This window comes from Trichosurus vulpecula, chromosome 1 (assembly GCF_011100635.1).
Source record: "Trichosurus vulpecula isolate mTriVul1 chromosome 1, mTriVul1.pri, whole genome shotgun sequence".
Classification (NCBI taxonomy): domain Eukaryota; kingdom Metazoa; phylum Chordata; class Mammalia; order Diprotodontia; family Phalangeridae; genus Trichosurus; species Trichosurus vulpecula.
This window is the reverse complement of record NC_050573.1, coordinates 415,840,436-415,856,634: the sequence shown is the minus strand read 5'-3', so window position 1 is coordinate 415,856,634 and position 16,199 is coordinate 415,840,436. Positions and strand designations below refer to the sequence as shown.

General features: G+C 37.4%; 1 protein-coding gene across 1 annotated transcript in view; it reads right to left on the bottom strand.

Annotated features, from left to right (window-relative positions):
• The window catches only part of ITGA1 (integrin subunit alpha 1), a 199,403-nt gene extending 183,420 nt beyond the window's left edge, over positions 1–15,983 (bottom strand). The window contains exon 1 of the mRNA XM_036760530.1: positions 15,470–15,983. Coding sequence (XP_036616425.1) covers positions 15,470–15,527 — 58 coding nt within the window. The 5' untranslated portion in view covers positions 15,528–15,983. The remainder of the gene's footprint in view (positions 1–15,469) is intronic.
• Positions 15,984–16,199: the final 216 nt, after the last annotated feature.

The window sequence follows — 16,199 nt, the reverse complement described above, 5'->3', positions numbered from 1 at the left end:
ACTAATATGGCTGTTACTGGCTAATGGGAACTAGGGTGCAGGGAACCACACCCCCTATGTATGAGGGAATACCAACAGTGGGAGCTGGAGCCAGTAGCAAAGAGCCCACACACCTCAGTCCTTTTAAGGATACCAGAGACCCCTGAGGAAGGGGTGAAATGGTTAAAATCTAACACACCTGGCTTTCAGGTGGTAGGGGTCAGGGCTGCTGTGTTACATGTATAGTTGATTTCCTTTGTAATCCTGTGTATTTTATTTAATGATGAGGGGTCCATAGGTTTTACCAGATGGTCAGATGTGTCCGTGACTTTAAAAAAGGTTACGAAATCTGGTCCAGGTGTTAGTCTAAATATCTGACTAAAGTAATTTCTTCTAAGGTGTGAAACAATATTTTCCAGCTATGATTTGATTTCCTTCCCCCTCTCCCCCCCCCAAAAAAGTTTCTAATTGGTAAATGTGTTGTAACCTGGAGCAACTAGGCGGTAGAGTGGATAGAGTGCTGAGCCTGGAGTCAGAAGACTCATCTTCCTGAGTTCAAATTTGGTCTCAGACACTTACTAGCTGTGTGACCCTGGGCAAGTCACTTAACTCTGTTTGCCTCAGTTCGTCATCTGTAAAATGAGCTGGAGAAGGAAAGGGCAAACCACTCCAGTATCTCTGCCAAGAAAACCCCAAATGGGGTCATGAAGAGTCAGACATGATTCAACAACAACTAGTTGTAACTCAGGTCTAAAGCCTGGAACTTTTGCATAATACTCTTTGGTAGAGAAATTTAGCAGAACCAGTTATAGAATGTCTAAATGCATTCCAAGATCTCTTTGAGGCATTTCCATTACATGTCATTGTGACTCTCCCACAATCAGCCTCCCTAGGCTCTCTGCATGTGCCAGTGCCTCATAACGAAGGGATAGACACATTTTTGAACTAGGGAGTCTTTAAGTGTTCCTTATCTACTCTTACTCTTCCTAAACTAATTCCTTTTTCCCTACTTCAATCCTAAGGTAATACAATATGAAATGCAGTTACATGGTTCTTCTGTGTCCCCTCATCCCATCCCACAGATCTCAGTATTACAGTGAGTTAATAATTAGGGATAGAGCTGTGCTATCACAACAAACATCAAACTGACTCAGCACATCCAAACTCACTCTCCTCCCAATTTCACTGTTTCTACCCACTGCACTACTTTCGGTCTAGACAGGTTCTTAACCTCAGTTTCCACAGTAACCCCTCATTCTTTCACAACCACATATTTCATCTGTTCTTAAATCTTGCTTTTATTTTTTAAATCTCCACACCTCTCATGTAAGTCTCCTTTCTACTCACCCAGTAACCCCAGGTCCTTATCAGTCTTACCTTGACTATTGCAGTAGCCTCCTAATTGGTCTTCTTGCCTAAAGGTCCAATCCACCCTTGAACAGTAGCCAAAGGGATTTTCTTAAAGCACAGATCTGAACGCATCAGTCCCCTTCTCAGTAAACCCTTATGTCTCCTTATGACCTCTAAGATGAACTATAAACACCCTTGTTTGACATTTAAAGTTCTTCTGATAATAGGCAAAGAAGGGGTCGTACCAAACTCTGTTTATGAAACAAACATGATATTGATTCCTAAAACAGGAAAAGTAAAAACAAAGAAAATTATAGACTAATTTCATTAATGAATATGGATGCACAAATCCTAAATGAAATACTAGCTAAAAGATTACAATAATATGTTACAAAGATTATACATTATGGCAATGCAGGATTCATACCAGGAATGTAAGGAAAACTATTAACATAATTGATTATATTGATAATAAAAGTAACAGAAATCATATGATATTATCACTAGATGCAGAAAGTACACCACCAATTTCTATTAAAAATACTTGAACGTATAGGCATAAATGGACTATTCCTTAAATTGATAAGAAGCATTTACCTAAAACCATTAGCAAGCATTATTTGTAATGGGCTAAGTTAGAAGCCTTCCTAGTAAGATAAGGCATGAAACAAGGATGCCCACTGTCACCAATATTATTCAGTATTGGAAATCCTAGCAATAGTAATAAGAGAAGAAAAAGACATAGAAGGAATCAGAATATGGAATGAGATAATAAAACTTATCTCTTTGCAGAAGATATGATGATATACTTGGAAAATCCTAAAGATTCAATTAAAAAGTTAATTGAAATAATAATTTCAGCAAAGTAGCAGAATATAAAGTAAACCCACATAAATCATCAGCATTCCTATATATCACCAGCAGGGTCCTGGAGGAAGAGATAGCTAGAGATAACACCTACTAAAACAAACTGGGAATACACCTACTAAAATAAACTCAGGATCTATATGAACAAACCCATAAAAAACTTAGTACACAAATAAAATCAGATTTAAATAAATAAAGAAATATGAATTGTTCATGGGGTAGGCAGGATCAATATAATAAAAATGACAATTTTACCAAAATTTATATATTCAATGCCATGCCAATTAAATTACCAAAAAAGTATTTTATGGAGCTAGGAAAAATACTAACAAAACTCATTTGGAAGAACAAAAGGTCAAGAATATAAAAGGAACTAATGGAAAAGGTAAAGGAAAGAGGTTTAGCAGTAATAGATCTTAAGCTATATCACGAGACAGTAACTGTCTGGTACTGGCTAAGAAATAGAAAAGTGGATCAGTGGAACAGAGTAGACATACAATCTACAGAAGCAAATGAATATAGTAACCCAGTACTTGACAAGTGTGATAACTTAAGTTTTTGGGATAAGAATTCATTATTTGGTAAAAATTGTTGAGAAAGCTGGAAAACAGCCTGGCAGAAATTGGGTATAGACTAGTATCTTACACCATTTGCCAAATAAGGGCAAAATGGATATATGACCTAGACACAAAGGGAAATATTACAATAAAATTTGAAGAATATGGGCCATATTACCTATAAGACTCATGGATAGGTGAACAATTTATGAAAAAACAAGAGATAGTGTTGTAAGATGTAAAATAGAAAATTTTGATTACATTAAATTAAAAAGGTTTTGTACAAATAAAACAAATGTAGCCAAAATCAGAAGAAAGCAGAAAACTGGGGAAAAAAATTTTATAGACAGTTCCTCAGATAAAGGTCTCATATCTCAATATATATAAAGAACTTTGTTAAATCTACAAAAGAATGTGAGTCATTCCCCAATTGATAAATGGTCAAAGGATATGAACAGGCAATTTTTTGATGAAGAAATCAAAACAATTTATAGTCATGTGAAAAAATGCTCTAAATCAATATTGATAAGAAAAATGAAAATTAAAACAACCTTGAGATATCATTTTATACCTACTAGATTGGCTAAAATGATAGGAGAAAGTGACAAATGTTGGAGGGGGTGTGGAAAAATTAGGACCTTAATTCATTGTTGGTAGACCTGTAAACTGATCCATTTTGGAGAGAGATTTGGAATTGTGTCCAAAGACTTATTAAATTGCCTATACACTTTGACCTAGCAATACCATTCTTAGGTCTGTTTCTCAAGATGATTAGGGAAAATGGAAAAGAGCCTACATGTTCTAAAATATTTGTAGCAGTTCTCTTTGTGGTGGCAAAGAACTGGAAATTGTGAAGATGTCCATCAATTAGGGAATGGCTAAACACATTGTGCTACATGTTCTGATGGAATATTACTCTGTTATAAGAAATGATGAGCTCAATGACTTTAGAAAAGCATGGAGAGACCTCCATGAAATAATGAAGAACAGAATGAGCAGAACCAAGAGAACACTGTATACAGTAACAGAAGTATTGTTTAACAACAACTTTGAGAAACCAAGTCATTCTGTTATAAAGATTCAGATTAACCAGAAAGATCCTATGAAGGAAGATAACTGTTTGAATCCAGAAGAAGAACTGACATATGTATACGCGCACACACACACACACACACACACACACATATATATGTTGGTATACATGTTTTACATTTATATACATAAAGATTTATTTCTAATGGTTGCTATCTCAAAGTTTGGGGTGAGGGGAAGGGGAAGAAAAAGAAAGTTACATGATTTTAATTTTGTTGTATATTTGAAGGGAATAGCAAGTTGCACATAATGGATCTGCAATTTCAGGTACAATCCTCTGTTTTTCTATCCCATTTTGTTCTGGAAATGCTTGCTTTATTTCTTAAGTTCAGAATAAAATAAATAAATTTTTGTAAAAATGAAGCTCTTCTGAAACTTAGTCTAATCCTACTTTTCCAGCCTTATTATACATTACTACCCTTCATATACTTCATTGTTCAGCAGTACTTCCCTTCTTAGTATTTTTCATGCATGACCCTTTACCTTCTATCTCTGTGATTTTGCATTAGTTGTCCCCCATTTCTAAAAAGTCCTTCCTCCTCACCTCCAATTCTTAAAATCTCAAATTTCCTTCAGTACTCACCTTAAGCACCATCTTCTTTGTGCGACCTTTCCTGACCCTCCTCCTCACCCAATAGTGCTCTCCCCTACCAACATTCCATGGTGTTTATTTTGTATCTATTTATATGCACATATTTGTCACATACACGCATAATTTATGCATACCTATGTATGCACATATGTAATCTAGCAGCACTTTATCATAGGGAAGGCAGATAGTATGTGCTTCATAAATATTTTTGGATTGACTTACTGACAAGGGTATGCTATTCCATCACACAGTGTGGGACTAGGGTCCTGAAGCTATGTCATTGGCAATTTTGAGTATTTGTATTTAAAAATGACTTTGAACAGATGCAAGGCCTCATAGCTACAGCAGATTTGTTTTCAGATGTGCACAGGGAAGTCCTGCACTCCCTTCACTTGTCAAAGTTAATACTTTCAGGCCCCGTGGTCTCAGGGTTTAGGAACTAAGCAAGAAACTTTTTCTGAATAACGTTTCATACTGCCTACTTATGGAATGCAGCCAGGAGACAAGCTAGGGGCATGAAAATAGTTTATTCTAGTATAATGCTATAATCTGTTTAGAGATAAGTTCTTTAGCTAATGAGCCAGAGGATCAAACATTTTCTTAGTAAATGGTAGTATATTTGGAGAACTTGAAAGGCTAATGCCCCTGCCCATAGTTCCATTAACTTTATAACGCCCTTCAAGGTCCCCTCCTCCTGTTAGCTCTCCATCCAGCTGTACAGACCAGTAGTATCTTTGAGAATGATCTAAAATGCTGCTTTAGAAAAATATATAACTAAATATTTAGAAACATGTGAAAACACCATGCATATACTATATCACACAGATCTTTTTCTTTAAATGATGCAAACCCATTGAACTGTCTCTTTAGATTAACTGGTTCGTCAGTTAAACATCCTATACAAATTTCCTTTAGAAATATCATTTGATCTAAAATATCTGCAACAATTTGGAACATATTCTTTCTAGGAGTTTAACACTTGCTATAGAGGATGTAAGAGAATCCGCATCATGTTATTTGTTTTAAAATTCAACTAAGCTTAATTCTTGAAGTGTTATTCTAGTGAAAAATATGTCAAGGTTGCCATATATAGACTTTGTTAATGAACCTATTGATAATTTTATTAAGATTGTTAATTGTGAGATTCCTTAAGTTTATTACTTTAAAAATAGCTCTATTTAACATAGATGCATTTTTGTACTTTCTTTTCTGTTTTTTTTTGGGGGGGGGCACAGGGGAAGGCAGGGCAATTGGGGTTAAGTGACTTGCCCAAGGTCACACAGCTAGTAAATGTGTCACGTGTCTGAGTCAGGATTTGAACTCAGGTCCTCCTGAGTCCAGGGCCAGTGCTCTACTCACTGTGCCACCTAGCTGCCCGTATACTTTCTTAAAATAAAAAATTTGAGAAACACCAGGTCTCCGTTTTGTTGTTTAAATTTAAATTGGATTCTGATTCAGTCTTTTGTCAACCTAGTCCTTTTTTCTTGCCAGTAATTTTAATTATATCTGTTGCTTATTCTAAAATCAATCTTATTTTGGAGTTTTATCTGCATGAAAGCTGACTATAAAAAGTTTTGTGATGTAACCTCTAGGAATTTCCATTACACAACATTCAAAACTGACACTGATGTAGCATAAGGAGCAATGCACTAGGAGTTAGGAAACTCAAGGTCCTAGTCCCATGTCGGCAGATACTTTACTATGATAAGGGGGTTAGAATGAACATGGAAAGAACAAAAAACTCAAACAAAATGCTGTATCAATCTGACCAATATATGACCATGTCACTGTCCTATTCAATAAACTTCAGTGGCTCTCTATTTTCTCTCAGATAAAGTATAATCTCCTCTCCAGGTTTTTAAAAACTACACTGTTTAAGAACAAACAAACAAACAAGTTGGCCAAACATATCTTTGCAGCCTCATTATACATTACTTCCTTTCCCACATTATAGGTTCCAGACAAACTGGCCCTTTCTCTAGTCTTCTCATGTGGTCCTTCATCTCCCATCGCTGTGCTTTTGCACTGGCTATCCTTTACACCTGGAATGCATTTGCTCCTCACCTCTGCCTCATAGAATCCCTCTCTTCTTTCAGGACATAACTCAAGCATGACTTTCTACACAAAGTCTTTCCTGATCTCACCAATCGCTAGAGTCCTCCTTCACGTACTACCTCTAGTTCATTTTGCATTTATTCTATACATATATATATATGCATATATTCTCATTTGTGTTATTTCCACCAATAGAATATCAGCTCCTGAGTAAAGCTTTATACATATATGTATGTATATGTATGTATGAATGTATGTATATATGTATATGCCCAGCTCCGAGCACAGGGCTTTTAGTAACTGTTTGTTGATAGCTTGGTTGATTAATTAATTAACATGACCAAATTTGGCACTGGAGGAGAGTTGAGAAAATGCACCATCCTCCCCTTTTGTAGCAATGGGAGACTTAGGGGGTGGAATTCTACATCTATTGTCAGACACAGTTGATATTTTGGTTGGTTTTGTCAAACTGCTTTTTCTGTATTTTTTAAATGTTTCTTTCAAGGGATGGCTGATGGTTAGGCAAGGGAAATATTATGAGATAAAGACAATATAAAGACAAAAGCTACCAATAAAATATGATTAAAAGAGAAAATAAGTTAGATTAGATAATTTCCAAAATTCTTTTCAGTTCTAAAATGCCATGATATTCAACTTGAGGATTAAGCACTGGACCAGACCTAGTGTAGTTCTGGGCTTGCCATTTACTAGCTGTGTAACTTTAAGCAACTGTGCCTCAGTTTCTCTTGTGTAAACATGGGTATTATAATACCTTTAATGCCTGCTTCATGGGATTGTTGTGAAGGACAAAGGAAACTAATATATCTGAAAGTGCTTTGTAAACATATAAAACGCTCTAGAAATAGAAAGTTTACATATGTATGTATTCTTGGCTGGGAGTCAGAATGTTGGAGCAGCTATGGCAACCAGCCAAATTGGTCACTTTGAAATAATCCTGGTTATTCTTTGAAAAAGTTGCCGCTGGTGTGGCTGATTGAAGGAAAGAGTCTTGACAGCTAATCTGTTCCTGGCTTCTCTCTTCATTGCCCTTTTCTGGGCTTCACTGGGTATATAGAGTGGAGCACTGTCACTTAGTATTCATAGAATGATAAATTATTGGAAGGGACCTTAGAGACCATTGAGTCTAATCCCCTCCCTTTAAAGGTGAGGGAACTGAGACTGAGAGGTTACATGACTTGTCCAGGGTCCTACAGCTAATATGTTCATATGAGTATAGGATCAGAGAGTTAGAGGTGGAATGGATTTTAGAGGTCATCAAATCCAAACCCCATCATGGTGTCTGAGGCATGATTCTAACTCAGGTTTTTCCAAGTCCAAGTATAATAGTCCATCTACTACTGTGCTTATTCTGTAGAGGAACAATCTTTCCTGCTGTAAGGATATTGTAGGAGTTTTTATGCATACCTATGCATAAATTGGCTCCTTTTGAGTTCAGAGAGAGACTTGGGTTTGTCTATCATGGCCACCAAAACACTAGAAAATCACAATATGCTGGTCTATTAGTTATTAAAACCAAACAGAATAGATGAATCTAAAAATCTCTAGTTAGGGGGGTCAGCTAGGTGGCACATTAGATAGAGTGTCTGTGCTGGAGTCAGGAAGACCTCAACTCAAATGCAGTCTTAGACACTGTGTGACCCTGGGCAAGTCCCTCAACCTCTGTTTGCTTCATCTGTAAATGGGCATAATAACAGGACCTCCCTGGAAGGGCTGTTGTGACAATTAAATGAGATAATGCCTGTAAAGCGCTTAGCACAGAGCCTGGTACACGGTAGGCACTGTATGAATGTTACCTCTTGTTGTTGTTCAGTTGTGTCTGACTCTCCATGACCCCATTTGGGGTTTTCTTGGCAAAGATACTGTAGTGGTTTGCCATTTCCTTCTCCAGCTCATTTTTCAGATGTGGAAACTGGGACAAACAGGGTCCCTGCCCAGGGTCACACATCTAGTAAGTGTCTGACGTCAGATTTGAACTCAGAAAGATGAGTTTTCCTGACCTCAGATCCAGGACACTATCCACTGTGCCACATAGCTTCCCCCATTGTTATTTAGAAGCCTGTTTTAAGGTGTTAGGGGTAGTTGGACAAGAAACAATCAACTTAAGCACAAGTTTTTAAGGAACAGATGACAAATATTGTTTTGAAATAATAATAGCTAGTGTTTATATGCCTTCCTAAAGATTGTGAAGCTTTTAACAAATGTTAATATAATTTTTTCCTTACAGCCACCCTGGGTGGAAGGTGCTATTATTATTCCTGTTTTACAGATAAGGGAACTGGTGCAGGCCAAGATTAAGTGACTAGCCTGGGGTCACATCAGCTAATAAGTGTCTGAGGCTGGATTTGAAATCAGGTCTTCTCAGCTACTTGTCTATTACTATGTCCATTATGCCAGCTAGCTTCCTGATAAAAAGAAACTTCTGAGGCACTAGGTTTCTTAATTTGCAGCTAGGGGGTGCAATAAATAAAGGCCTGGTTGAGCCTGGAAGACCTAAGTTCAAATTAATTCTCAGATACTTAACTATGTGACCTTGGGCAAGTCACTTAACCTCTGATTGCCTCTATTTCCTCAACTGTAAAATGAAGAGATTAATAATACCTACTTCCCAGGGTCATAGTAAGGATCAAATGAGATAAAATTTGAAAAGTACTTAGAAAGTTCCTGGCAATAGTAAATCCTAAATAAATGCTAGCTATGATCATATTGTATAAGTTGGAAGCATGTAATTCCTGCACGTGAGCACCAAGGGACTAGAGGATGAACCTAAAGAGAAACATGATCTGCTTATACATTATACTGAGTGAATGGTTTCCCAGTATATAGTTCTGATCCTCACAAACCATTCATAGCTCCCCATTGCCTACTAAATAAAGTACAAATTCCAATTTAGACTCTCTACAAATTTGTTAGAAAGATAAGCCAAGTTGGATGATGAATTAATTAACTGATACATAAATAGCCCTAGTGGACAGTAAGCCTCAGATGCGGCCAGGCTATACTAAAGTTGGGATCATGCTCCATGGAAGTCATCATTGCATGAGCCTTTCTGGAAAATTTCATATGCTACTTTTAAAGGAAACAGGTTTTGGATGGGCTACTAGTAAAAGAAACAATTATCTCCTTGAGTCAATTATAAGTTTGGCTCTGGAAATCTATGAGGGAGTTAGAGATATAATCTTCCAACCTCTATATCCCAGATTATCAGCATCAAAATTGCTCTGATAATAGATTTAAAAAATATAAAAGGACGATGGCACAATGATTACAAGGATGTAGAGATGAGTAACTCCTAAGTTTCTCTGAAAGTCTGTACTATTTTTTTCCCCAGGAACTGTGATGAACCAGTTAAATTCATTGACATTTCTTAATTCCCTATTGAACTTTCTTTGACAGTGACTACAGTTTTCCTAGTCACACATTATAATGAATAGACAATCTATTCTGATTTTAGAACTGCAATGTTGATTTCCAAAATATTGTTAAATTCAATTTCTTCACAAGGAACTAAATAATACTGTTTTGGTTTTGACAAAGATTTCAAACCAGTCACCTAGCCATTTTTTGACTTTGACTTAATTTCACAAAATTACATTAAAATTTGACAAGTTGTAAACCTGAAAACAGAATTACTTATGGCAAAGAAAAACAAGTGGGAGGAGGAGGGAAGAGCTAAAGATTTGGCCAATTGGAAAGAAATCATAGAAGAGGCAAGAGAGATGGACAATGATGAGCTTTCATGAGCATTTGTGGGGTACCAGAAATAGCTTTATTTGTAATGTTGTTAGGCAGGAAACAAAGTAAAGTTGGTTGTTTTGTCTCTGTTATTCTTCTTGCCTCTGCACTGAACATTTTGTGAATCTACCACTTGATTGAGACCATTCTAATTGCTTCTCCTGATAAATTATTTGAAGCGTTAAATTTCATAGAACCGTGCGATCTTGGAGTGAAGATTTTAGGAATGGGATCTTAGGAAGTGAAGTTGGAGACCATTTAGCCAAACTTGAATGAATAACCCTTCTATAAAATCTCAGACAAGCTGACATTCAGTCTGTCCCTGAATGCTATCAATGACGGGGAATTCATTATTTCAAGAGCTAGCCCATTCCGTTTTTGAACACTTCCCATTAAACTGAAATTTGCCTCCTTCTACTTCGTACCTTAGAGTCAAGTAAATATAATTACTCTTCCAGACAACCTTTCAAATATCCATATAGATGTATGTCTATATGCACACACATACACATATGTATACATATACACACATACATACACACATATTTTTACATATATATTTATATATTTTTTGTTGTTTATTCAACTGATTCTCACATTGTTCAGGATCATTTGACCATCCTGATTGCCTTTTTCTAGACATGCTCTAGTTTATCAATGTCTCTGTTAAAAGGTAGTGTCCAATACTAAACCCAGTACTTCAGATGTAATTTGACCAGCACAGAGTACTTCATCTAAGTGGATAGAGCACTGGCCCCGGAATCAGGAGGACCTATATTCAAATTCAGTCTCAGACACTTACTAGCTGTGTGACTCTGGGCAAGTCACTTAACCCTGTTTGCCTCAGTTTCCTCTTCTGTAAGCTGGAGAAGGAAACGGCAAACCACTCTAGTATCTTTGCCAAGAAAACCCCAAATGCGGTCATAGAGAGTGAGAAACTACTCAACAAGTTTGCATTAATCTGGAGGGGGAGGGGCAGCCACATTATGCTGCCTGCTTCTTTTAAGATTGTAGCCAACTAAAACATCCAGATCTTTTTCACTTTACCTACTTTCTGGATATTCATCCTCATCCTGTACCTTTACACAACATTTTTTGAGCCTAAGTGTAGGAATTCACATTTATTCCTATTAAATTTTATGGCTTTTTGTTTGTTTGCAGCCCTTCCTTCCAGCCTGTGATTATCTTCTGCAATTCTAGTTGTATCAATCAGTGCATTAGAAAATTCTCCCGTCTTTCAATTATCTACAAATTTACTAAGGTTGCTATTTTTGCGTTCGCCAGAATTACTGATAATGCTCTTAGAATAGAAGAGGTCTCTGGACAGACAGAGGCTCCCCTCTCCCTCCAAGTTAATAACACTCGATTAATACACACTTTTTGAATAAGGATATTAAAGCATTTACATTTTTTTTGCCATTTTTATCAGCCCCTCTATCATTTTGGCTCCTGTATCATTTTGAGGAAGTATCTTGACTACCTGCCAGCTTCATTTTGAACAGGAAATCTTGTGTGTAGAACTTACTTAAAACCTTGCCTAAGACATATCTGTGAGCTATATATAGAATGATTTGATGTTAAAACTATATTCACATTTTTAAAAGTCAGATGCCCCCCTTTATATTTTGACAATATTAGGCAAAGATATAATCGACCATTGAAATGATTCTTCACTGGTCACAAAATTATGAAAGTAGAGTATCTAACTTGGTAGTGCTTCATATCTAGAGGTCTTCATGGAAAGAGTGAGTTAAAGTGGAAAATAGTTGTGTGGAATATAAGGAATAACTTCTTGAGCAACAAAATGATTAACAGTAGATTAGGCTATTAAGAAAACTTGTAGTGGTTGCAAAACTCAAATGATAAGATCATAGATAATGGATCTAGAACTTCTTGTTGACTTCCAGGGTCCCTTCCAGCTCTAAATCTACAATTCTCTGAAGGTAGTCACAATAGGTTTGCTGTGCAGGGCTTAATGGAACCCTTCATTTTACAGATGAGAAATCCTAGGCCCATGAAGGTAGGTGACTTTTCCAAGATCATTTAGATAGTAAGTAGCAAAAGCCTAGTCCTCTCTCCACTGTACTAGAACAGCAAATAAAACTCTCCAGTAAGATTTAATCATTCTCCTTTCTTCTTACATCAGATGATCTCTTGAGTCTTTGAGTGCTTCATACTAGGCTCAGAGCCCAGGGCTGCAAGTGGCCGACAAGACTCCAGAAGGTTGCCCAACCACATTAAAATGTCATTGGAAATGTTTTAAAAAATAAATAAAAATACAATATAGTATAGCTAATGTTAATTTGTGGTTTTTAAGTCAATATACCACATAGGGAACCCACTTTTTGAGTTTGACGCAACTCAATACAAAAGAAATATAAAGTATAGCACCTGCTCTCAATGAGTTGGCTGTCTTGTTGAGGATGGGATATGACTTAGTGAGAAACCAAATGAATTAAGAGTCTATATAATAAACTACGAGTATGAAAATAATAACAATGATAATTCATAAAAAGAAGAGAAGAATGGGAACTGAAGATCCTAGGGAAAGCTTTTAGACTCTGAAGGATAGCCAACCTGTTGAGAGGTGAAGAGGCAGGAAGGAGATGAATAGAATATAAAGTACCTACATGGTGGAAGAAAAGAGAATGATGCTTTCAGGAGGATGGGGGGAGAGGAAGATAAGATTATCGGCCTAACTGGCATGGGGGTTTATTACCTTGTGCGAAATGAGGCAAACCAAGACAAAATCACTGTGCCTTGGTTTTGCCTTCTTTAAAATGCGAGGATTAGGAATAAGGGATTTCTAAAATTCTTTCCAGCTCCGAATTCTATGAACTTTCTATATACGAGAGAGAGAAATGTGAGATAGATAATGTGAGATAAGACCACACAGGGCCTGGAATGTTATAATGAACAATTTGAGCTCCCTCTAATAGCAATAGGGAACTATTATAGGTTCTTGGGTAAGGACCTATTATGATGAGAGTAATTTTTAGGAAGATTTGCCTGACAAAAGCATGCAGGATAGAGTAGAAGTGAGTGTACAATTTAGAGGCAGAAATAAATTACTGTACTAATATAGATGTATATTGATGAGAGTCTATGCTAGAGAAATAATCATTGCAGTGGAGAGGAAGGAATGAATTAGATATGGCTGAGGAAGAATTGATGAAATTTAGTGACTGATTAGGTGTAGGGGATGAAGAAAATGGAGAAGTCAGATGAGGAATGAAATGAACTAAACCTTTGGGGATTCAAAATAATTGTTGTGTCTTCATTTAGGGAACCTGTCGACGACCAAGTATTTTTGTATCTTGGCTTATCATAGGATTAGGCATAATATTATTGCCTTGATTATAGCAATTTTAAAAGCTTTAATTAAATGTACAAAACTTCTTAGGGAAAGAATTAGGTCTAACAAATATTTTCCTTTTGTACTTGTTTGAATATGGAGAAAAGGTTACCCCATCTATAAAACGAGGGGGTTGGCCTAGATGGCCTTTGAGTTCCCTTCCAGATCTAAATCTATGGTCCTATGATCTGTCATTCTTATTTTAATTCAGCTATTGTATATACACAATATATGTACCCTAATATATGTATATATATGCACATGTATATATATGTGGGCATGTGTATATTTGTAAAGAAAGTTAACTTCCTACCCAGACTGCCATCTCTGCTGTGTCTGGGTTCATTGGTCATGAAAGAGTTAATGTATTCTCTTAAATGACTTCTTTACAACCAAATGGTAACTTAAATATAAGGAAAATAGAATTATTGATCTTGAAGATATTATAGGCCTTTGACATTTTATAAGAATAATATCACCTTTCTACTTTTTCTATTCTTTTAAATTTCAACTTTACCTATCATGTAGGTAATAGTAAAGTGGTTCTTGGCCGCTGTGATTCATTTTACAAAATGATAAGGAACAATTTTGTCAGTGTTAAAGATTATCCTGGTCTTAAGCAACTCAGATCCAGCTAAGTATTTCCAAATATGTGTCTGTGTGTAATGACAGTAGCTGGTAAATTAAAGAGCTCACTGACTTGCAATGCTGTTCTTGTGTGACCACTGTTTATATTACTGGAAACTGCCTGTGAGTTGTTAAGTGTGAGCGTGAAGGGCCCGCCACAATAGTTCCATAAGAGTCTTTTCCTTCCCCCTTTCAACCACCTCATGAAAAGCCAAGTTATCTGCTTATTAATAATTTCATTCATCTATATAGTCTCTTTTTAAAAGTTGGCAATGTCTCTTTCCTTTTCCATCAAAAGGAAATGTGCTCACAGAATAGCAGCTTTAATAAAAATCTAAAAATAGACTATATACTAATAAGTTAGACAATTTTGGTGATACATCTTAGAAAATACTATATATGTAAGCCTTTAGTAACTCTAGTAGAATAGTCTATGAGAGCCACCCCCCTCCCAACTCTTCTACGTCCCTGGCACTTCATATGTAGATTCTTATATATCACTTTCTGGGGAAGTGTTGGAGAAAACAAAGTAAAAAATACTATAGATAACTTATTGCTTATTTGCCTAATTCCTTTTTGGAGTTAACAGAGTTAAACGTTCACAGCTCCTTCTCACTTTCAAACTTTTCCTGTGTCCTCCGCCCCTTCCACAACATTCCCCTCACCAGACTGACCCGAAAACATCACCTCAGTATCAGGAAAACATTTGCATATGTCTCTTTCCCTAGTCCTGAAGCAGAGATAGTTTTGAAACCCGGATGCCAAAGACATACAATATTTCGATTCATGAGCAACCTGAGTATAGAGATTTGAATTTGGCATAGATTGCTGCTGCCCACCTTCCTCCCCCAGCTCAGCACAGTCCCTCCACCCGCAAACAGAAGTCAGCCGCTAAACTCCTAACATAGAAACACTAAGTTATTTTCCATCGTGAGAGGGCTTTAATTTAAAATCCTATTTTCACCTACTGTTTATAATTCCAAACAGTCCTCCCTTATCCTCTAACCCCAGGGTGAAAAATCAGAACAAATTCTTAGTCAAACCAAACACAAAACACTCCTTTTGCCCTCTAACCTGCCCATACTGGCTCCAAAACCTAAAGCGTTTTTATTGCTCTTCTGTCCCTTTTTTTTCTCTACAGTTTTATTTATCCTGAATCCTAGCCTCACACCTTTATTCTTTACTTCAATACTTAAGCAAAAGCTGGGGGGACGATGCTTAAAAGAAGATGGGATTTCTCACCGGTAAGCAACCAGCATGCGACAGCGACACCTGGGCTGGTGCAGCGCTGGCGGGCCATGACCAGCCTGGCACTGGCAGGAGAGGCAGGGCAGGCTCCCTAGGGCTCGGAGTCTCAGCTGGGACACACTGCAGGCTGCCCAGAACAAACTGTGGCCGGAGCGCTCGCTGCCCTTGAGCTCTTGCAGCAGCGGAGGCAGCAGCAGTGGCAGCAGCAGCGGCGGCAGCGGCAGCAGCAGCCGAGGGGTGATTTCCTGTGTTTTCGGCAAATGCCTCTAAGTCTTCTCCACGCTTTTCACATCCAAGATGAATTGCCACATCGCCCCTCCCTTCTCGGTCTTTGAAATTGCAACTGGCTGATTCCCAGAGTCTGTGCTCATGTACAAATAAAGCAAGCTTCCAGTCCGTGTTTAGGCTAAAGTCCACAGAGAGAGAGGCAAACCTTAAAGGGACATCTGCATTCCATTGAATGGGCGATCCCTCTCCCCGTGCCACCCACCTCCCCAGGGTCGTACAAACGCTAGTGAGAGCTAGAAGTTGAGGAAACTCACTGAAACTTCAGGGTGACGCGGGTTTACTATCTAGCTCCGCCTTCACAGCCTCTCCTATTCAGGACAATTACAGTGAGACTTTCTTTGAAAGTCCGTTTTTTCGCAGTCTCACTCTTAGAGGTGAGACTCACTTCTGGTCGCTGCTGTCAAAGAGATCAGAAGCACTCTTCGCATCGGCAAAG